General features: G+C 43.3%; 6 protein-coding genes across 6 annotated transcripts; 2 read left to right on the top strand and 4 right to left on the bottom strand.

Annotated features, from left to right (window-relative positions):
- Positions 1 to 118: 118 nt before the first annotated feature.
- Positions 119 to 1,952, bottom strand: EAF02_010572 (uncharacterized protein; the record flags this gene model as incomplete). Its single annotated transcript, XM_038906620.1, has 2 exons — positions 119 to 1,770; positions 1,820 to 1,952. 2 exons carry the CDS (start codon positions 1,950 to 1,952, stop codon positions 119 to 121), a joined length of 1,785 nt encoding a protein of 594 aa, XP_038753490.1.
- Positions 1,953 to 3,035: 1,083 nt separating this feature from the next.
- On the bottom strand, positions 3,036 to 4,938 carry EAF02_010571 (uncharacterized protein; the record flags this gene model as incomplete). Its single annotated transcript, XM_038906619.1, has 4 exons — positions 3,036 to 3,876; positions 3,934 to 4,336; positions 4,388 to 4,774; positions 4,827 to 4,938. 4 exons carry the CDS (start codon positions 4,936 to 4,938, stop codon positions 3,036 to 3,038), a joined length of 1,743 nt encoding a protein of 580 aa, XP_038753489.1.
- Positions 4,939 to 6,465: 1,527 nt separating this feature from the next.
- EAF02_010570 (uncharacterized protein) lies at positions 6,466 to 7,707 on the bottom strand (the record flags this gene model as incomplete). Its single annotated transcript, XM_038906618.1, has 1 exon — positions 6,466 to 7,707. One exon carries the CDS (start codon positions 7,705 to 7,707, stop codon positions 6,466 to 6,468), a length of 1,242 nt encoding a protein of 413 aa, XP_038753488.1.
- Positions 7,708 to 8,054: 347 nt separating this feature from the next.
- On the top strand, positions 8,055 to 8,771 carry EAF02_010569 (uncharacterized protein; the record flags this gene model as incomplete). Its single annotated transcript, XM_038906617.1, has 1 exon — positions 8,055 to 8,771. One exon carries the CDS (start codon positions 8,055 to 8,057, stop codon positions 8,769 to 8,771), a length of 717 nt encoding a protein of 238 aa, XP_038753487.1.
- Positions 8,772 to 9,685: 914 nt separating this feature from the next.
- EAF02_010568 (uncharacterized protein) lies at positions 9,686 to 18,218 on the top strand (the record flags this gene model as incomplete). Its single annotated transcript, XM_038906616.1, has 7 exons — positions 9,686 to 9,829; positions 9,894 to 10,091; positions 10,140 to 10,552; positions 10,605 to 10,833; positions 10,911 to 12,364; positions 12,416 to 16,187; positions 16,245 to 18,218. 7 exons carry the CDS (start codon positions 9,686 to 9,688, stop codon positions 18,216 to 18,218), a joined length of 8,184 nt encoding a protein of 2,727 aa, XP_038753486.1.
- A 770-nt stretch (positions 18,219 to 18,988) lies between these two features.
- Positions 18,989 to 21,391, bottom strand: EAF02_010567 (uncharacterized protein; the record flags this gene model as incomplete). Its single annotated transcript, XM_038906615.1, has 6 exons — positions 18,989 to 20,671; positions 20,726 to 20,888; positions 20,989 to 21,082; positions 21,130 to 21,217; positions 21,265 to 21,302; positions 21,358 to 21,391. The coding sequence occupies 6 exons, from the start codon at positions 21,389 to 21,391 to the stop codon at positions 18,989 to 18,991; spliced, it is 2,100 nt and encodes a 699-aa protein (XP_038753485.1).
- Positions 21,392 to 23,625: the final 2,234 nt, after the last annotated feature.

The following is a 23,625-nucleotide window of genomic DNA, read 5'->3' as shown; positions in this document are numbered from 1 at the left end:
TCAAAGTTTATCCCTGTGATAATCGTCATGCTTTGCCCGTATTGCGCAAAACCAAAAGATATATCACTAATGAATTGCTTGCTCCCCCTGTTTCAAACAGATTTAAATATCCATCTGTCTAATCTTCTGATTCTGCTTCTATAGTATAATTCGATTCGAAGAAAGCTTTGTGGGAATATGGAAGCCTTGTTCGTCTCATAGAATGTATTGCGGCTTCATGGATTTCCTCCAACGTCATTTTATCGTTTGATGCTTTCAGACAAACAAGGAACTCCGGCAAACTCATGTAGTCGTTTTGTGCGTTCCAATGTTCCCAGAGCCATATACTGATAATTTCTAAACCAATCCGGCATCTTTTACGATTGACATTTTCCTGTCGATCAAGATTTTGATGTGCGCGTGGCCTACACACAAAGTACTCTTTTCCATTAAACCGCTTGAGAGACATGAATAATCCTAAAATTTTCTCGGCCTCTCTTGCGCGGGCTCCCCCACGACCGATAAAGTTACCAGCAACGTTCTGGTTCGTGATCTGCAATAGGTGCCGATAAGAAGAAACTTGAGAAACGTTCGCAGACCGGTTTGCAACCACTGCATCTCCCGGAATTAAATCAAACTTACTTCGGCTAGCCACAAGGGAAGATCCACCAGCGGCGCTATGAAGTTGCCCCAAATTCAACTGTTGTCCTGCACCGAGTTCGTGTATGAAATCTATCAAGGTTTGAGAAGAATATTGATGCATTGATTTCTCAAACCATACACCGACAATGTCGAGAGCCAATTGGCTCTTTACATGTCTTCCTTTCCTCCAACTCTTCAGTCCACATACAATGTAGTCCTTGAATTGTGTACAAACAATGTGCAAAGGAACTCCAACGGCACTGAGCGATTCCTTCCTCTTGTACAAGGAGGCTCTCTTGATAATGCGACTGCCACGACCTGTAATATCAATACCAACTAGTGGCGGATGATAAGAATCAATTGAATATCCCAATCTGTTTGATGCAATTGCTATTGGTTCAGTAACTTCCTCCGATTGGATTGAATGTCCCAATGATTCTGACTGTTTCGACGAGTTTGGTGCAATTGACATTGATGCTAAACGATCAACTTCTGATTGTTCTACAGTTAGGTGTTCCAATCCATTTGATGAAGTTAGTAACGGTTCAGCAACTTCTCCCAACAAAGTTGAATGTTCCGATGGGTCGAATGCGGTTGATGATGACGCCGAACTATCCCCATCTGATTGTTCTACAGTTGAATATTCCAATCTACTTGATGGATTGACCATTAGCTGATCCATATCTGGTTCTTCTTTGATCGAATGACCTGTAATATTCGACGAAAACGACGTTGCATCGCCCATGATTAGTTTTTCTTGTCTGCTTGGTGAGTTGTTGGCTTCAAATGAGGATTTTTCTCTTGAGTGTCCTGCTCCGTTTGATGAGACGGATACCGCTTGGTCAAAACCCAGTTCTTTCTGGCTGCTTGGTCTTTCTTTGGGCTCAAATAAAGAAGTCCCTTTTGATTGTCTCTTTTCCGAATCAATTGCAAGTGACCGACGAAGAGCTAGAATTTGACTGCGATGCGGCGCGTATTCTTTAGCAGCATTTAATGTTTCCACCACAAAGAAAAAGAAACCCTCAGTATGACCCGGCATAGAGCATACTGTGTTGCCAAAATCTTTTCCACGGGGTGTTTTATTTGCTGAATCGCGAGCCATTCGTCTCTCGCCTTCACCGTGTAATGTACAACCACGATCCCGACCAGCTGTATGCATCAGCCTTTTGAACGCTTGTGAGAAATGATTGTGACATACCAGAGACATTCCATATACTTGCTATCATCAATTTGAACCTTTGAGCCTCTGAGAAATTGCTGCAACGTTTTGACTTTGAACCACCATCATGCGATGGCTTGTTGAGGCGGTCAAAAGCTTGGCGAAAAATCATGTCTCGTTTCAAAGCCGATGCTTTCCTACCCCATCGTGATTCGACTATTTGATTTATTAGTCCTTCTCAATAATCATGATCAATATAAGATAATGAGTCGTCGTCTATATTCCATCTTGCAAGATGGTATTCAGCAAAATCGGTGGAATCTGCCATTCTGATAATCAATACACCAAAGAAATAAGTTGAGAAATAGAAGCAAAGACAATGATGAAGAACAGGAATAGAAAGAGATGAATAAAAAAGAAACATCAAATTCTCTTCAGAAAGAAAGGACAGTGGAAAAGGCAAAGAAGGAAGGAAGCAACAGGCACTTCAAAACTTAGCGTAAGAGCAGATAGACAAACTCTGGAACATTGAAATTCTTGATGTCCATAATTACATAGATATAAGCCTCTGAATCGATCACTTGATGAACTCGTAGATAGTAGAGATAGCAAGAGCTGGTCCATGATAACAACAGCCTCTGGAAGGAGACGTCATTCTTTTTTTTTTTTTGAGATGATCAATATTTAGTGGTACCAAACACCCTTGGATATTGGAACAAGAGCTCATGAGCCTTTGATGGGCTTAGGATAACCACTTGGAGTTGAAACATTCATGGCAGCGCTCGGGAATAGCTAATTCAATAATGCCAAGGTTTGTAGAATTACTCTCCTCGTACTCGACTGGAGTTTTTAATATAAATCCCCTGCATTCCGATTTATCACATCTAGTCCATATCCTGACATCAATCCTTCCCCTTTAGAAACTGCCAGACAGAGATAAAGGCTTCTGTTTGTGCCAAGCTAGCTTGAACAACTTCCTCACAATTCATTCAAAATCACATCGCATCGCAAAGTTCTATTTCTTCAAAACAGTACTTTTTGTAATTCGTTCCCATATGCTCCTTTTTAAGTCTATTATTTATCATCTAACATGTAATATCATCGCATCATATCATGGATATCATAACAAAAATCAAACAAGCAAACGCTATCCCTTCATCCACCCAATATCGTACAAACAGATGAGCGCCAAGCGCCCAACATTTCCTAACTCTTATGAACTGCAATTGACAGCCACAAATCCGAAGAAAAACACTCAGTTCCCAGCAAAAGGGTATCTATCCGTTCTATCAACCTCCTCCTCCATCTTCTCTCTTTGCTCAATTACCGTGTCTTCGCCACTCGTCCTTCCACTTTCTCCACCATGGACATGATTATGCAAACGTCCAGCATTCGCAGCCATGTTTTCGTTTCTACTTTCTCTTCTGATCTTTTCCTCATCTCCAATGTGGGCGCCGGTAGCAACGCCTTCTTCTGCGTGCTTTCCGCCGTTTAGTAACTCCTTTGCATTCTTTCTAATTCTTCTTTCTGTCCATACGGGATTCTCTCCCTTTTCATATGCTTCTTCAAAAATCTCATCGAGCTTTTCAAGTGGGTATCCTTTGGTCTCCACAAAAGTATACCAGATGACTGGTACGAAAGCAAGGTTGACACACATAAATACGAAATATGTTTTCCAGCTGATGCTGTAAATCATAATTGGAGCCAATTGAACAACAATGTAATTGCCAATCCAATTGAAAGACGTCGAAAGACCGTTGGCTTCTGCTCTAATTCGAAGCGGCGTCACCTCGGCTGGATAGAGCCAAGTAATACCTAACCATCCCACTGCGAAAAAGGCAATAAAGATGAAGATAAAGGCAGTGGCAACGTAACCGGGAGCCTTATAGTCTTCTGTTGTTTGTGAAAGACAGACACCGATGACCATAGATGAAAGTCCCATTCCTAGAGCACCCATGATCATCATTTTGCGGCGGCCAAAATGGTCGACAATGAACAAAGCGAAAATGGCGGCGGCAAGATAAAGAGTTCCATAGCAGGCGGTTAGGAGACGGGCAAGAGCCGGGGAGAAACCAAGCGAGTCCTCGAAGACAGTTCTGTGATACAGCGTTAGCACAATGTATACATGAATGAATGTGGATATAAGAACTTACGTTGCGTAATATGTAACAAGATTAGTGCCTCCAATTTGTTGGAAAAGTTGCGAAGTATATGCAATAGTAACTCTCCATCTGTTCATCTCAGGACCACTTCCATAAAATTCCTTAAGTGTGAGCTTTTGTCCTTTGGTGATAGCAGTAACTCTCTTGAGTTCCCTTACTTCTTCCGTAATTCGTGGATCATCTTTCTCGCATTTTTGTAGGCGACAAAGAATCTCGATTGCGTGCTCGTCCTTATCTTTCTTGAGTAGCCATTTAGGCGATTCTGGCAACGCGAGGATACCAATGAGGAGAATGACTCCGAAAAATGCTTGGAAAGCAATCGGAAAGCGCCATTGGAAGGAACCATATTGAGTGACGAAGAAGAATCCATAATTCAGCCAATACGATAGCATAACTATGTTTGATCAGCCGAAGTTGATAGAAAAGGGGGATGGATACCACTTACTGCCTCCAGCAATCAGAGCACCCTCGAACAAGACCAAAAATCCACGAATCTTAGGTGGTGCCATTTCACTTTGCCAAACTGGAATGGATGAAGTGTTCATTCCATTTCCAACACCGGTAACGATTCTTCCCACGATCAATTGAGCCATCCCAAAACTTGAAGCTTGAATCGCAGTACCAATCAACATGATAACAGTTCCCAATAACACAGCTCTCCTTCTTCCAAGTTTGTCGCCAAAGCCGATGATAAAAAATGACCCGAGTAAACAACCAATTTCGTAAATTGCAACAACCAAGGCTTGAATTGCTCCAGATTTGTTGTGGGGTTCCATCTGAGGAAAGTACGCGAGGAAGTTTTCCTCTGTAATGATTCCGGACATGATACCCTCTGAATACACTGGTGAGTTTGGTTTTTTGGTCTGAGCTAGGACATTACTTACGATCATATCCGAAAAGTAAGAAACCACTTGCAGCAGTTGCGCAGACAAGACTCTCAAGAGCCTTCCCTTGCACCGACTTCCCAAGGAAACCCGTATGACTTAGTAAACCCATAATTGTAAATGCGCTTTTTGGAGGGGGTTTTCAAGTTGTTCTGGATTAAAAAAAGTCATATGAGGTGGGAGATAGGGGACTATATGGGGTCTGGGGAGCATTTTTTTCTCCTTGAGTCGGTATGGAGAGGTCCACAAAAGTTAGAAAAAACATTGATAGTCATGATGAAATTTCTCCTAGGTGGACCCTATGTTGTCCAAGTAATATGGGTAGATCCAAACATGCACAAATGGAAGTGGTTATCAAAACCGGAAGTATGATATCAGACCTCGAAAAATTGTAAGCTGTGGAGGTGCCGCATTTTTTGAACTCCATTTTGGTTCATGGTGGAGGATGGCGTACGTATCGTCCCCAGGTAGTTTCGGCGGCATCGCGGTCCCTTCCCCTCTAGAAGGTCAGAATGCCGATCCGTATAAGTATCTGACCTACCGTGATCATGTGATCAGATACCGAGATCAAGAGTCATGTTAGTGGCCAATGGAGAATTTGAGACCAATAAGCACTCTCTATCGAGGGACAAATAACACTGTAAATCTCTAAAACTCATCAAATTCTGGTGCTTGACCTCTGAGTTTCTCTTCGCGAACCTTGCGAGCCTTGTACACAGTACATGAGTATTGAAACCTCAGATCCACCCCTGACTCGAATTTTCGGCTCGAGACCGTCCAAGACAATTAAGCTTATCGAAGGCCCACAACAATTTATCAAGAATTTCGTTCATTAAAAGATTCTGATATCATCTTGCAGATGTTCCCGGATCAAGCAATATTGCCAAGCAAGATCCACACGGCCGAAGAGAAGATGTGATGCTAGCGGACGTTGCTCAAGAAATGAGGGTACTTTGATTCGTGGGAGCCACAAAAATGACCAATCTGGTTTCCGCTGAACAGATACTTAAATCGAGAATCTGCTATACCATCTGCTTTCATTGCCTGCATAATTCCAGGGTGTTGTGGAGCGAATAACGACAGCCGCGTTACCGCTACCGCTGTGAGCTATGTCGTAGAGGACCCATTCGACATCATTTTCTCCATATAAGGATGTGAGTTCTCCATTTTTTCTGCTGCAACCAACCAAACTGATTCGTATATGCGACAATTAGAATCAAAATGGGCCAACTCACAGTATATAGCTACGGATGCATCACGATCCACGACTCGGTTGGTAAATCTGGCTGCCAAACCAGGTAATCATCCAACACATTGTTGAACCAAGCACCTAGGAGATTCTGTATACACATCCTCCGTCTTAAAGAAAACAACGGCATTTACTACAAGGATTAGACTGGCACAATCGAGAGTCCTCATCCAATAGATCAAACCTAAGCAGAATAATCATCGTAAAAAAAATCGGGGTTCAAATAAGGGTACCACTATATCAACCAGATGTGCCTCGATGTAAAAACTATTGTAGGTGAAACCAAAGTTGTTAAGCTTCACGTAAAGACGCTGTATTAGGCCTGGTATCCGAAAGTACTATATTGAAGACTCCGTCGCAATGCTATATGACCTCCAATTCTCCATCGTCTCACTTCGCCTTACGTTGCCTTCGAGATTTTCCTTTGGAGTTCTCCGTCGCTTTTTCTGTAGTTTCGGGGCTGTCAGATGGCTTCTCACTTGATCCATTTGCCTTTTCCGCCGCCTCCTTTTCCTTCTTCTCCAAAGCTCTTTTGACAGCTTCCTCCCTCTCGACTCTCTCAATCAACTTCTCACTTCCCTCCCACAATTTCTTTGCAATCTTCTCGTCCTTAACATCAGATGTGGTGAAATCTATTTCACTGCACTCTTTAATGAGCTTTCCACCAGGCCCTCTTCCCAATGCTGCTTCCATAGCGGCATACGAGATACTTTGTGCACCCCCTTGAGAGCTCTTCAATAGAAGCCAAACATTTTGCCATAACATGACATATAATGCCAATCCCCACAATGTGCCCCGCGAGAACCATCTTCTGAATCCTGGTGTACGACAATATCCCGGATCAACAAATATCACTCGCGCGTTCATGATCGCTTCATCAGGTCGTTTGTATGACTCGAGGTGCTTCTGAAAAGCTTGTCCAAATATCATTAATGCCATCTTACTTCTAGCATATGCCGCAGAAGGACTCCAATCCTTCTTTTTCATTGCATCACTACCATCTCCAACAGTGGGACTCTTGTTATAAGAGGAACAAGTTGTAAATATAATTCGCACATCTCGATCCGGTGGTTGAGCGCGAATCGCAGGACTGAGAATACTCAAAAGGTGAAAATTTGCCAAGTAATTAACCATCCAGGTTTCTTCAATACCCTCTGCTGTTGTAACACGAGGCCTGCCAGGAGGGGTGAGTGTGGCAGCACACAGTACAATCATATCCAGTCGTCGAGGAGGTGCGTTGTTGATCCATTTCGTAGCAAACTTTCGAACGCTGTACAATGATGACAAGTCGACTTGCTCGGCGTAAATTAATTCGTTTCCGGATCTTTCTCGCAAGTCCTCGATGTAGTCGACAAGGAACATATCTGTTGGAGATTGACGTGTGAGTAGAACTATCTGCGCTCCTCGTGATGCTAAATCCAGAACTGCTGCAGCTCCTATCCCCGACGTCCCTCCTGTTACCAGAACCACTTTCCCATGCATCTTCCTCTCCGACGAGTTCTTCACTCCCGCAGAGAAGAGCTTCACCAGCACAATGACGAGGACAGCTGGTACTACCTTGGCCATAGTCCAAAGACTAGGGAGCCAGGTAACCTTCCCCCATATTACATTTGCAACGAAATCGACAGGCATAGCAGCGGATAGGATTTAAGCTATTGGAGAGGCTATTGTAAGTTTCTCAATATAGCATTATGATCATCTAAGATAAGACCGACCAAGAGAGAAAAAAAATTGTACAAGTGAAGTATGAAAGGGTGAATAAATGAATGAATGAATTGGTAAGGAGACACTGACAAAATTCCATATTTGTTCAGATTGGGGCTGACGAAGCTTTGTGGCGCTTGTGGCGTAAGCTATGTTAGCGTCGTTACGGCCAATCAGCCCTACGTTTGAAGTTTCCAGAACATCATCACTGTGCCATAACATGAACTTTTGCTACTACTGATATAAGATAAATTTGCTATTCTAGGGTGGAAAATATGTCAGACGAAGATACTTATGAAATTCCATTGCAAGATCAGAGAGCTTTCGGAGCTGGTATCAAGAGGAAACGCGTCAAGTTCGTTCCATCAACTTCGTCATCCACAATACAGCCTACGCCATCTACAAGCTCTGCAAAGAGTATCAGCGATTCATATCTCAAACTGGTTCTTCCACAAGACTCCTCGATACCTGAGAGCACTTCAAGGGAAAGCACTATATCTATAAGGAATTTGGAAGTATGTGAAGTCTGTAAGCTGCCTCTATCCACAGATCTCGAGTCGATTATCAATAAGGATGAGGCTGGTTCACCAGACCCATCAAATCCGATGTCTCCTACCAAATCACGACCTCACGAAGCTTCTTTGGCACATCAAGTATGTCTGAACCATTCACATCCCCCTTCACATGTCGATCGAAGTAGAAAAGGCCTTACGTATCTCTCATCGTATGGTTGGGATCCTGATTCTCGCCTTGGACTTGGCGCATCTGGTCAAGGTATCCAGTTCCCAATCAAAACCAAACCAAAAGATGATAAACTTGGTATTGGTGTAGTGATGCCAAAGAAGGGGGAGATCAGGAAGAAAGAGAAGCCACAGAAGCTTGATGCTGGAAAGGTCAGGAAATTGCACGAAAAGGATAGGAGAAAGGGGGAGAAGTTGAGGGAAATGTTTTATAGGAATGACGATGTGGAACGATACCTGGGAGGTGGATAACTGACCTGTGGCTCGAGTATAAGTAAAGCTTTGCTCGCTTTTGGCTCTGCAAAGCGGTATGATACACAGTAATCATGTAAATCATGTCCATTCGATGCGCCTGCTAAACTACGGAAGCAGGAAGGAGAAGCTCCTCTAGATTACAGAGTAGAGAAAGCATCAAAAACTAAAGTTTCTTCTATATCAGACTCCCCGAGTTATGCGAATGGTAGGTTTGTGATTCATCATTCTCAAAATTTCGTATTGTCAAAAAGTGTTCGTTTGTTTTAAAAGAGTAACTTTATGATATATTCCCTTGATGATCGGAGCAATCAATGCGAGTGCACTCGTGTCTGAAGAATTTTTAGTCTGGTCGCATCAAGTGGTCAAGAATACATCAATGGATGTTATTTAAGGCCTCCCTCAAAGATAATGCGAGCCCCTACATATCCCACGTTTATAGAAATATCCAATAGAAGGACCTTGTGGACAATCGCGAGCTTACAGATTGGGGTCCTTGCAGGATCCGAAACGACCAATTGTTTGTCGAGGCAGATTCCATCTCAGCCTCGCCTTGCATCAAACAAGGAATCGCCATACTATAAAAACACATTGGTTCTCTTTCTCTGAACAAACAAACATTTCAAATTGCATTTCACTTATCTATCACTTTGTGATTTTGTGACTTGATTCCGTCCAATCCGTCTTTCTCCCACGCTATTATTTCACTAATCACCGTTCACCTTTGTTTCGTTCACTCTCCGCGGGCAGATATATCACGGCAAGTTCACCTTCTTACTCTTCACAATAACAGACCACAACCTTACTCAACTCAACCACTTCGCTTTTCTCGTCCCCAATTGCCCTTCTTACTTTTTATCAACGAGCAATCTTCCATGAAAATCGAATAACCTTCATATCTCAACAACGTCAAGATGGATATTCCTGCGGAATTCGACCTCCCGCAGGTCCAAACCATATTAAATGCATTGAAGAACATCTGTCGTGATTATCCCGCTGGAGGTTCTGTTCTCAGAGAGCTCTTACAAAATGCTGATGATGCCCAGGCATCGGAAGTGGTATGTAAATTTACTTTAATCATTCAACTACTTCTATATTGTTCCCTTCTAACCCAACTTGCAGAAATTCTTTCTCGATGAGAATAGCTATGGGACAGACAATCTGCCACCGAAGCTCGCTCAATACCAAGGGCCAGCTCTATTAGCTTATAATAATGCCGAATTCAAGAAAGAGCATTTTCAAAGCTTGTCACAGGTGGGAAATTCGCTCAAGATGGAGGACGGTTCGACTACAGGAAAGTTCGGTCGAGGTTTCAATTCTGTATGTATGACGTTAAATCTAGTATTTCTGTTAACTGACAGCAAGCAGGTTTACAACTGGACGGATTCTCCGTCTATCGTATCAGGTCACCGCGTCCAGATCCTGGACCCTCATCATTCTTGGTCAAGCGGCGGGAACGGCTATAACTTCGTAGAACACTCTGAAAACCCCAGCTTGAAAGCCCACATGACTGTTTATCAATCACTTATGAAGAACGCAAAGCAACCTTTTCCTGGCACCATCATTCGACTTCCTCTACGCACAGTTGAACAAGCAAAAGAAAGTGGGATCTCCGATCGCAAGATCACGGCCCAAGAGATGGCTTACGTACTAGAGAAGTTCACCGAAGACTTTGAAAAAGAAGGTCTGCTATTCATGAAACATGTTGTTAAGATCAGCGTGATTTCGAATATCACGGGTCTGATTGAGATCGAGGTGATGAATAAGACGGCTGTTCAGTTGTAAGCTTTCTCTTTCTTTCACGCGTTCCTCTATTGATGATTCATTGCGTAGAAACAAGACTAGAGTCAACGATGCAATTGTCAGCTTCTTGAATAATCCTTTTCAAGACTTCGATTGTACTTTTGAAATGGAATTGAGGTATCAGAGCCACTGCAGAACAACCAAAATGAGCTTCTTAGTTCACCACAGTATACAAGGGAACTCGATGACAGAAGAGATCCGTAAATGGAGTATAGCCCAGAAATCCTTGCCCTGGGTCGCAGTGGCCGTTCCCTTGCCCGTAAGTTAACCCTCCTGAAAAGTAACAATTCAGTCACCACCAAAGTATCGTACTCAGAATCACTGACATATTTGCAGGTCGAAAACAGTCCTGCTATACGCGGATCTTTATTCTTGGTGATGCCATTGCATATTCCCATCAACCAACCGGCTCTTATTCATGGCTTGTTTAGTATCTCGCCAGATCGAGCCCGATTGTATAAGTCTCAGGATCGCAGCTCGCAGGATCAGTTACCGGCACAATGGAATCAATATCTTTTTAATAGCTCAATTCCACATGCTTGGACTAAATTACTTAGCCACCTTGCTTCATCTTTTCCACACGATCCATCATTCAAGTATTGGCCTTATAAATCCGAGGATCCCGACAATTTGTCTAAGGATGTGCTTGCTCAAGTGCTTACATTGATTAAGAATCAACGTCTGCCTGTTTGGCATACTGTGAATGGTTATATCAGTGCCGGCGCCGGACTTTTGGCGACAGGAAAAGAGTCGGAATCACTGAAGTTGACATTAGCAGACGCAAAAATTCCAGTTGTATATATCCCAGATAGGCTAAGAGAGGAAGTTAAGAATCTCTTCTTGGATCTTATACTTGGACCTCGGACTCTGTGCAACTATCTGCGCGGCAAGAATAACTTGGTCATTTCCTGGCCACAAGCAATAAGACAACAGATCCTGGAATACATTCTCCCTGTTCTGGGCTCATCAGACCTTGGGAAGGGCTTAGCATTGTTTCCATTCGAAGATGGCTCATGCCGTTCAATCGATGATCATCTTGCTTTTGTACATCGCGATGAGTTTGAGGCCGAGTTGTTCCAACACGACCCTAAGCACAATTTGGACCTGAAGCAATTTTCTCAGTCAAGCTTGAACACTTTGCAAGATCGTCTAAGAGCCCCACAATTTCACCCTCACATCCGCCACCGTTCTGCCAGCGATCTCAGAAAGTACGCCATGGCATACTTTTTTGATAAGCTTGACGTTGATGCCGACATGGCTGCTTTGGATTCCGATCAAAGGTTCTTTGTCACTAAGTCTTGGACTTGGATACATAGATGTTCAGACATCTTGAATGACAGTATTGCTAGTCTATGGTTGCTTCCTCTTACAAATGGCAAATACAGAAAAGTCAAGCCTCGCAATTGCTGGGCCATCATACCACCGCCTGGACCACTCGGCGATACTGTTCAAAAGCTTGGGGAAGATGATAGAGCTCAAAGCGCGCCGGTGATTCTTTCAGGTAGCACGGGCTTAGACAGAGGTCTTTTAGCAATATTGAAAACTGTTAATGCAGGAGCAACCCTGCAAGTTCGCAACGGTGATAAGTTCCATTTCTTATTGCAATGGCTCGCTCAATCCCATCTTATAATTGAAGAAGCATCCGATGAAGACAAACTTATCATCATTGAACATATCGCAAAAGCTATTGGAGGGCAGCTTGATTCCAAATACACAAACGATCATTTATTCCATCTGAAGAAACTCCCAATTTTTCGAGGATTGACATGCGGAATTGATGGTGATCGTCGGTATGTATATCCTTGTACCCAGAGTTTGAAGGTAACTAACACCATTCCAAGGTTTCCATGGGTACGTATGGAGACTTTCAAGTCTGCAATTGGGGTCACTGATGGAATAATTCCCCTTCCTATATTCAAGGACTACCAATTTATAGATGCGCAGACCATTCCCATCCAAAAAATCCTTAGCTATCAGAAACTCGCTGTGTGTAAATCGAAGAAAGAAGCATTAGAAGATCATATTATTCCGGCTTGGAAGGGACTTCAAAAGTGCACTTGGTCACCATCGTCCAAGGCGCAAACTGCAGAGTTGATGCTTAAAGCATACTATGATTTGTCTCCACAAGCACAAGCAGCTATGATTAGCTTGCCAATAGTACCGACTCAGTCAATTGGTGGGAGTCTAACCGGCAAGTTCGCCACCGCTTCTGTTCTGATAGACCCAGAAAACAGCTGCCTGAAGAGCGTGTTCTTCAGTGACGAGGAAGTGTTACCTACTGATGATCAATTCGCGCGGTATGGTTCAATTTTCAAGAAATTTGGGTTGAGGGCTAAAGTTGACGAGTTGTTTGTCTATGAGCGAGTCGGAAAGTTTTTGAACAGTTCTCTTCCTAAAGAAGAAGTCCACAGTCGTGCTGAAAACTTGTTGAAGACTTCTTGCTCCTGGTTTCCGTCAGAAGCAACGGCGGCAAAATACAAGCAATTCCTGAAACGCAAATGGCTACCAGCCACTTTACCCGATGGAAGTATTGAAATGGTAAGCCCGAGCGAGTGCCGCGGTATTCAGGATCGTTTACGTGCAGGATATAGGCTGCCTATCGTCCATTTCACCGCCGTATCTCACCGTTGGGCCGAATTCCTTGGATGGAACAAAACTTTACCTGACGATATATTACTTGCTCAGCTTGATCATGGCGTCATCAAAGATGAAGGGGATGTCGTCAATACCGTCCTTATCTATTTAAGAGACAACTTCCGAACTGATGTAGTTTCGGAATCGTTGAAACGTCGTCGATGCGTTCTCACAGACAACGGTGTATTCGTTACTGCTTCCAAGGCATTCTTTTCTGGTTGTACTCTGCTCAGTCCTTTCCTGGGGAATGTCGATGTTGGATTCGCAAAAATGCACGAAGAAATCTTGAAAGCTATGAGTGTCAGATCGAGGCCAGGAGTAAAAGACATTCTTGATGTTCAAGCTCAAATTGAGCGGTCTGGTCATCCTTATACAGAATCCGACACCGAAATTCTCTTAGAAACGATCAAAATGGCCAGCAGATACTCCAGAAAATCTCTGGGGGGCTTGAAAATACTGGATCAAGATAGCATTCTGTGCCCGGTTGAGGATATAATTTACAATGATATGCCGCTGCAGTCTGACAGGATTGTTGATAAAGTCAGATTTACCAATTCGAGAATCTCTGAACAGACAGTAAATAGCTTGTTTATAGAGAAACTGAGTGAGCGATTGAGGAAAGGAGAACTGCAACTCGCTGACGATGACGATGATGACGAGGACTTTCAACAGTGCGAGGCTATAACGACCAGCATATCCACTACCCTTGACCGCTACCCTATCGAAAGTACTTTCAAGGAGTATCTAGCAAACGCGGATGATTCTAAGGCATCAGCAGTCCACTGGATGTTGGATCCTAGGCACCATTCAACTGAAAATCTTCTTACCTCAGAGATGAAAGATCTTCAAGGGCCAGCTCTACTGGTTCATAATGATGCAGTATTTCAGGATAGCGACTTCAAAGGTTTCAAGAACGTTGGTGTTGGCAGCAAGCGAGAAGATAGATCAACCATCGGCATGTTTGGTCGAGGCAGCCAGACCATGTACCATTTTACAGACAATCCAGTCTTACTTTCTGGAGATTACTTGTTGATCCTAGATCCATTGCAGACATGCCTCCCATTAAACAGAAATTGGCAGGCACGAAAGCCAGGAGTGAAGATTTTGCTATCCAAGCTCAAGCAAGTTCACCCAAATCAACTGGCTCCGTTCCAGGACTTATGGGGCTACGATAGTGATTCTGATCATTATGATGGCACAATTTTTCGTTTCCCTTTGAGAAAACATGTTTCGCCTCTAAGAGCAAAGCAAGAGCCCCCATCTGTTGATTCAGTCCGATTACTCTTGGACAAATATTTTCAAGAAGCTCGAATTTCCCTGCTGTTCTTGAAAGGAGTTCGGGTAGTCAGCTTCAAGGGGCCCGAGGCGAAGGAATTATTTTGGTCGGTGAAGATGAAGAAAAGAAAATCCACATCTGACTACACACTTTGTTCTGCAAAGCAAATGCTTGGCCCGGACGTTACTGCAACTGAAGATAAGTGGTGGGTCTATTCAATGATCGAGGAGACACCTAGCGGTGAATACCAATCCAGAATTAGAAAGAATGTAGAGTACGGCATTGCAGCATTGGTACAATCAGAAAATCAACAGGACACAAAAGCTTTAGATCTACCAACGCCAAAGTTATTTAGCACTCTCCCTTTACCTGAAGCATCTGATTTGCCAGTGCACATACACGCTACATTTTCTCTCTCCGGAGATAGGAATACACTCATTGCTGGAGGCGAATCATCTGAGGCCGAGGGATCGAAATGGAACTCCTGGTTATTGGAAGAAAAATTGGCATACGCTTACTTCACATTCCTGGAAGGTTTGGCCCAGAAGATTGGCTCGGATGTGTTCCAATTTTGGCCGAGAAGATATCCAGCAAATGGAAGTCGCTTAGAACTGTTATGCAAATCTTTCTGGGAGAAGCTTCCTCACAGTTCAGCGAGGCTGTTCCCCCGACGTGTTACAGGCCCTGATGCAACTAACATGAACATGTCTGAGACGGTCTTCGATCTCCTGCAGCCACATTTTTCTAGGCAAATTGCTCCAGTATTAGAACATCTGGTCCCAAATCTATCACCAAATTTCCCTGCTCACATATCCATCGGTATCAAATCGATAGATGTTGCTAAGGCCATAGACCGTTCTGGTTTACGTGAGCTCTTCAAGTCCAAGGAGGCTGGTGACTGTCTTCAGAAGGCGATGGTTGGCGATCCCCATTTGATCGGCAATGTCCTGCGTGAGCTCATCCCAGTAGGAGATGTTTCTCCGGAGGAGTTAGCAGAATTATACGGATGTAGACTGTTACCTCTCGCGGACGGAACACTGGGACAGTTAACGCAGAATCTGTCATCCATGCCTCTGAATACTCGATGTTACTACACCGTTACGAAGTTAGAAGTGAAAATTTTTGACTTCGCCAGAAGTATTGTAATATTTCCAGAAAAAATTGACCCTTACGACCGCATAGGCGAAATTGTTAGAAGCGAGAAGTTCAATGTCAAGGAACTGACAACTTCCCACGTTCCGGAGCTTCTATCCATGAAATCTCAAGGATCTAGGGTTGTAAATGAAAAGACGGATAATTGGCTGAAACTCTTCTGGGATTACTGGAATAAGTTTTCCTCATCCGCTGTGGAGGATCTGTCCCAAAAGTCTAAAACATTTTGTTCTCTGCCATTATTCAAAGCAAAGTGCAACGGTGTCTGGGGATACTATAACATGTCGGAACTGGCAGATCTGCCAGCTATCATTGAAATATCGAAGATGGAACATGAGCAGTTATGTAGATGTATTCCTGGCCTCTACATGATCAGACCAAATCTTATGCCCAAATCGATTGCTGATGGCGAGAAGTCCCTGGACGATCATAAAGCTTTAGGAAGATTCATTAATGCTTTAAGTATACTGGCTCCAGATGAAAACTCAATTGAGCGTTTGTTCGCCCAATTTGCAACTGGCCAAGCTCTCAAGAAATCAAATTTCATCAAGGTAAATTCGTACAATCAAGACTTGTGTCCAAAGTCCCCTTGCTAATTGAAGATATAGCTGCTTCGAGAACTCATCATACTACATGTAACGACAGGTCATATGACTACCATTGAGTACTTGAAGCTCTTGCCAATCTGGCCTGCGTACTTGCCGTTGAGCTCGGAACACAAGTACATCGCAGCCTCATCCGCAAAGTATACCAAGCAACCTCAGCTTTTGGCACCTTGGAACAAGAAACCAACAAAATTTATCGATTTTGAGGCCACAGACTATCCTAGAGCCGAGAAATGTCTAGAATTGATGTCGGTTACTTTGGTTACTGCTGAAAGCTTGATTCAAAATTTTGAGTCGAGGGATTTCCCATCAACTTTAGAGACAATGAATGAGACTGTCTATACTAAATTCATCAGCACTTTAACTGGAATCGTATCTAAGGTGAAGCAGGGTTCCTCTCTCGTCGAGACATTGTCATCCTTAACCCTTGCGGCAGACAAAAACGGTAGAATGCACCCACCCCATGAGTTGTTTGATCACGATGATGAGATTTTTAAGGCGGCATTTCAGGACACCAACCGCTATTTTCTTCATGACTGTGTAAAAGCAAAAGAATTCGACACTCTATGGTACAAGATTGGCCTTCGTCGGCGAGAAAACAATGGCTGCTTCAAGATTCAAGACTACATGGAGTGCCTACGAACTCTAGAAGCTTTAATTAAATCTAGCGACTATGGAAGACTCGTGGATCCAACTTCAATCATACATGAAAGAATGAGAAAAATATTGTCGCCACTAATTGCTCCAAGTTCCGCCACGCATCTATTCAATCACCATGATTGGAACGCACTTGCACGCAAGATGATTTTCGTAGTCCGAAAAGACAATTCTCGCGAACCATCTTATCGACGAGAGAACATGGACAGACTCTCAGAGTGCAGTACAGCAATCCCATTATCTGACGTCGTTCTCTACAAATTTGCGGCAATCTGTTGGAGCAACACGCAATTTGTGGTCCTGGAACCAACTGCAGAGATTTTAAGCAAGGTGCCAAAACACGGAGAACCATTCATGGTTGAGGTCTGGAAGCACCTTGAGCACATGGTAGAGATATCGAAGAATATCTTGCGCGCAGACATCCCGGATTTTCTGTCGGACCTTTTCGAAATATATGACTATCTTCAAAACAATCTTGTGCGCAGCAAGGACTACTTCGGGGCATATGCTCACAGCTTAAACAGAACTGATCTCTGGCTCAACTTGGACATTTCAGATCCCATGCATGTCACCATTGAAGACTTACAGTCTTCATGGAAGCCTCTTCAGCACCTCTTGCTCATTAGCTCCACTGATGCGCCACCATTAGAGTGTATTCGACTAAGTTTGAGTCCATATGAAAAATTATTGAAGGAACTTGGCTGCAAGTCGATCTATCACCCCACCGTCGAATTGCCCGCGTCTCAGTCAGCGCAATCACTGATTAGCAGTCTTCGCGGCCACCGTAAAGAAAAGCAGATGATAGATATCGTTTTTGTCGCCGAGAACATTCGTTTTCACGCACACAGAGTTGTTTTAGCATGCGCATCTGGCTACTGCACTGCCAGTTTCTCTGGTCGCTGGCGTAATGATCAAGAGATATTCTTGGATTTGATGACGGCTCACACACTTCGCATTCTCATTGATACGGCTTACGAAGAACCAATCAACTGGGAGGAGATGACTGTTGATCCAATGTCCCCTCAAGATGCCGACGCCAATGATCATAAATTAGATTTACTACTGGATTTGCATAAAGGTGCAGATTATTGGCAGATGCTCGCACTGGCGAACCAAGTCGAAAGAAAGATATTGGAGCAGTTCAGACTTTTTATCAGGTTGGATAATGTGAGAGAGTACCAGGACATGGCTGCAGACTCTAATGCTCCTGTCTTTGAAAGAGCATGTAAGAACTTTTGCGAGGAAAATGCAGTGGCTTTGAAGGGATGGGAGGAGGCTGCTGCATCACAAGCTGCTATCGAGGCAAGGAAAAATTCTTGAAAGAATCTATAGTATATCGATGACATGGTATATTGATAAGCGTAAGGTGGTCAAGAACGAGAGTTGAACGAAAAAATGACACAGTTTGTTTTATTTGCATATCGGGGTACTTGAGATATGACAACGGAAATACAAAATGAGCACACAAATACAGGATTAAGATGGAACTAGATGAGATTATCAGAAGTTCAAATGTGATATAGTTCAATGAATCTTTATGACCTTGAAATGGATCCAAATGGACCCTGTGATGACTCTTGATTTTAATTTGTGAACTTCGTCCGGGACACAATTCCTGGTTAACCCCTATCCCCTCCCCTTTTATATCTCCCGGTGAGCTTTCTGAAACATATCATGTGAATCTGAAACATCGAAAACCACCCTCTAGTAAACATCAGACCACATCGCATCAAGCCGGACCAAATCATATTATATAAATTAATTTTCAATTTCTTATTACACGCTCATACTAATCTTGTTCCTGTGCCGCTCGTCTATCTTGTACATCCTGTATACTTCATTCACCGACTACCAATAAGTCCCTTCAATATCTGTCATAGTCCTTTCTGCAAATACTGTTCGATATTTTCGATTCCTTCATTTGTGCTGTACACGACTAGAACATCTCTTCGGCTCTCACTGCCCGCATGCAGAAATATCGCTACTTGAGCCTCGAATTCCATGCATAAATTCTTTGACCACGATTTCAATACTTTCCCTACGTTCTCCCGCTATTCATCACTCTGGTCCGAGGACTGGATTATGCCTGCTTATTTCTTACTCCTGAAGAATCCCATCTTCTTCTTCTTTTCCTTTCCATCCTCACCTTTCTTCTTCTCCAATTTGCCAGAGGAATGTCCTGCTCCATCTCCTGCCCCATTTAGAGACATCTGTTGCATTCCTGCAGCCAAAGGTTTGCTGTCATATCCTGGACTCTTCATTGGCGGAGCTGGAGCCCCTGGGCTTCTCTCAGGTCTTACACCTCCAGGTGCATTCCCTGGTCCGCCCGGTAATCCAAGTCCTACTTGGGGTCTGGGTGATGCGACAACGGGTGGAGGAGGAGGCGGATCGTTAGCTTTGAAAAGATAGGCCGGAGCTTTTGGTTTTGGCCTGTCAATTGGTAAATCTAATTGCTTCCTTCCAGCCGTCAAATCTCCCACTTGCTTCAGGAACAAGTTGGGGTTGAGCATATGTGAGGTAGCTAAGAATACATCTCTATTGCAATCCTTTGAAATTTCATAACAAGCTCTGGCTTCTGAGTAAGTAGCTCCACCTGCCATGAAAACAATAATTCTTTGCATGTTGTCTGGTGTGGTACTACGTCCACGAGCCCATGTAGGCTTGGCGCTACGAAGTGAAGCTTGTGATTGAAGGGCCATTTCCTCAGATGGGTCAGTGGGAGGTCTTGTATAAGGGAAGATATTTGGGTCTAAAGTCCCTTTGGTGATTTCCTCGAGACAGCGTTGGAGATTGGTTTCATATCGAGACAGAGCAAGTTCTTCGTTGATTACAGTAGGTGTAGGTTTTGGTGGGAATAATGGAGTGGGTACAGCTTTGGTTTTAGAGTCTGTAAGTTTCTTGGTGGTGTGTACCCCTAGTAATTCTAGGTTTAGAATTTCATTCATTTCTGAGAGGGGAAGCCCAGAATGATGTAAAAGACGTTCTAGATCTTCCGTAATCAAGCCGTCCCGGAATATGACATAAAGTATGATAAGTCGTAATCGTTCCTTAGGAGCAACAGCTGGATTATCTAATAGACGGACAACTTGTGCACCCATCTCCTTGGGTTTTCGGTAATCTTCGTCCAGTCCCGTGGCTAGAGTTTGTTCCGCCAACGCAATTTCTGGGAGCTCATGGTGTTGAAAGATGTTCATACATTCTTGTGCCATGTTCAAATGTAAAGAGTATGCTTCTTTCATCTCCTGAAATTGTGGCAACCCTGCTAACATATCTTTGATTTGACTGATGTTGACATTTTCCGCATCTTGATTGGCGAAATGTGGATTATCTGCGATAAACTTCTTGAAATCGCTCATTAACTTTTGAATAGTTTTACTCATATGTTGATGCCTATTTTCTACCCAAATCTTATCTTTCTCAGTAATTTCCATTTCTTTTTCTTCTTCTTGTGCAGTTCCTTCATTCAACACAGTTGTGTAAGTGACTTTCTCGTGGTCTTTGATTGGAAGGAGGTCGTGTGCCATGGCCTGGTATGTGAACTCGTGCAGTATTGGTGCTAATGTGTCCATTGATCTGTCGGTTATGAGTAAAACACCTTGAGGTCGATTAGTTTGCGGTGGGAAACTGGGGTTATATTGTTGGTACGCATCAAGCTCCTCCTGGACAAATCTGGCTAGATGAGAACAGAGAACCGCTGCTTCGTGTGTAGGATTTTTAGGTCTGTAATAACGTATTTTCGGGGATTCTCCTAGGGAAACGCAGATTCCAGTAATCTATGTATCAAATCAGTCTCGATTCTGTAGCTCACATCGACCAACGAATCCCACCTTTTGCGCTAGAAGTTGCATATGATCGCGCACCAAAGGAGCGCATGCTGGGTGGAATAAGATGGGAAAACTCCAAGGATCTCTGAATGTTATTAGATGCGACTCGCGTGGATAGAAATCTATGGATAGAGTCTCCCATCCGCCCAATTGTTCTTGTGCTTGTCTGGAGGAATCGATACGCCGGCGCATCGTTGGATCGAGAAGGGCAACCCATACTAGGAATGACTTGCGATATCTTCGACGTTCGAAATCTGCCAACAAACAATCGACAACATGTGGTTTCGGGGGGGGGCGATAGAAGGTATATAGCATCCATGCCTGGATTCATTTCCCTCCTGCTTTCGAGTGTTTCCACATCTGCGATCACTTTAGTAGTGCCTCTCAGCACGCATAGACGGACATACTGGCGATGTTCTCGTTGAGAATATCATCTTCCTTTAGGACACGAAACACTATCTTTTTGGTCGCCTCATCGATAACGAGCACCTTCCACTACAGTTGTTTCAGCATATATTCGATCGCGGAGGAGGAAAACATACGTCGCCTCGAGTGATTGACTTTATGGCATCCAGAATAGCTGTAATTCATATTAGTTTGTATACATGTCCCAACATTCGTGAATTCGAGCTTACCCTGGCGCTGTTCGTCAATGGCCGACACCCCCATGATGGGCGGTGTATGACTTGTTGGTGTAGACTTCTAAGAGGTATTTTCGAGAAGGTCAAGTGGTGAAATTAAGGAATATTAATCTTCAGTATCGAATGAGTAGCACAGAATGATTTATTGTGTTTTCTTGTGGTTGTTTGATTGAAAGGGAGTTTGATTCTTGGCGGGGTCATGTTCACATTGGAAACAGAAACATGATGGCTGTTTCGTGAGGCGGCCGCTTATGCGCTAATCCAGAGTGAAGACAGGACGGCACAGAAAGACCAAAGCTCAATCAAAGCTACGACGACATGTTGTTTTATATAGATTTTACAATGTCTCAATATGATTATCATAATTAAACCGATATGAATCTTCTGCTCTCCTTTATCTATATATATTACTGTGTCTATGAATGAGTTCTGTGAATCAGGTGCTCATAGTAATCTAAATACTGTTTACAAATGATTCCCAAGGAGTAAGGGCTCATAGAATGACTAACAAACTGCACGCGATCTCTTCACTAGGGGAAAAGGTGATCGATAGTGGTCTTCCACCTACTATTCTAGATTGCAATCCTTCTAGGGATTAAGATGTTCCTTCTAGGGATTAAGATGTATCCTCTGGACATCCGGCCTGATTTTTTGGTTGATGGTGGAGCAGATCTTTGGTATTAATGCAAGTATCCACAAGCTGTCTCAGGAACATGCGAGAAACGATCAAAGGGAACAATGCAATCTGAGTACTGCGAGTGTAGATATGAAGTACAAGATCATTGGGTCTAGGTGCTTCTACTCTCCGAATTGTCCAGAATCCTAGCTTTCTCGGAGAACGATGAAGCACCTAGCTGGTGTGCTGAGATATCATTATCTTATTAAAAGAATAATGATGTCCCATCAATTGGCAACACTATAATATGGAAGTCACTATGAGTATTAGGCAGGCTTGTGAAGATCAACCTGGCTGGTAGTATTGAGGGTCCCGATATCATCTCACAGACATCATCTCAACGTCGGATCTATCCTTATACTTTGAAGTGTGTCGTCAGGGTTGCAACGAGAAAAGCCATTGCGTCGTCTCTCAGTGTAGACATCGAATGGTATCTATCGATTTTCATTTATACCAAGAGGCACTTGTTTGCTGAGCCTAAGTTCGGCAATCGTATTCAATTAGGGGAAGTGGAGGTCCCCAATAACAAATTCTTGTTCCTTCTTGTTGAATCAATTTCACGTGTTAAATTTTCTTGAAACATTATCTCATTTGCAGTTGAGTCATCTAAATCATCAAAACTGTCAGATAATTTCCACATGCTCACATCTTCCGGCATACTGAACCTCTCGAGTCGTACTGCAATCTAAGATCTAGAGGACGCCGAGAAGGGTCGAATTCGCTGCATATCAATAGCTAGACGGAAGTTCATCTTGCTCTTATTTCCGCGATCCAGGTCGTTTACTATTCCTGTGTTCCAAATACTGATAGCATGGGTTCAATCAGATTTTATACATCCAGCGAACCCAGATGAGAAATAAGTAAGGAACATGAACTATGGGGAAATGGCGGAGGTGGAGGCGGGATTACTGATCGAGTGCTGAATGTCAACTATACAGGGCTGCTTCAAACGACATTTAATCAACTCTATGCTATCATATGACGTGCTACACATAAAATACATAAGCTTTGGAGGTCTTGATTGATAGTATCTTGCTATTTGTGCGCAAATTTAAAGAAATTCAACGTCACGGGGCTACAGTCAAAATTGTATTGATATTGTTCCTCACCCATATAAGCAGCCCATTTACTTCGTTGATTTAAGACAAATTCATCTTTTCACCTGCCGACAAACTCACCAAGTTAACCCAAGCTTATTCCAGTGTGATCCAGCTTCCAATCTTAACCACATCCCTATATCAAATCCCTAGCATCAGACGCCCATTTCACTCCATCCCCAAATACAAAATCTCGACAAACCCTAATAAATCTTCGACTTTTCCCCCCATCCCCCCACTAGCCCCAAACTCCCTTAGTTCACCACTAGCAAACGCCAAACCAAACTCAAAATAACTATAAAAGCTCACTAGATGATCTTCAGTTGCTTTAAAATCAGCACACATATTACGGTACTGGATATTCTTCAGATTAAGCTGCTCTTCCGAACTCTACCGTCTTGATCTTTCCTTATGAATTCATTCTTGCACTGCTGTATTGTTGGATATGCACGCCGTACTCCAAATAAGAGACTGAAGACCTTGGGAATT

This window comes from Botrytis sinoallii (assembly GCF_014898435.1).
Source record: "Botrytis sinoallii strain Bc 23 chromosome Unknown BSIN_026, whole genome shotgun sequence".
Classification (NCBI taxonomy): Eukaryota; Fungi; Ascomycota; class Leotiomycetes; order Helotiales; family Sclerotiniaceae; genus Botrytis; species Botrytis sinoallii.
Note: the sequence above shows the minus strand (reverse complement) of the source record. Positions and strands in the feature narration are given on the sequence as shown.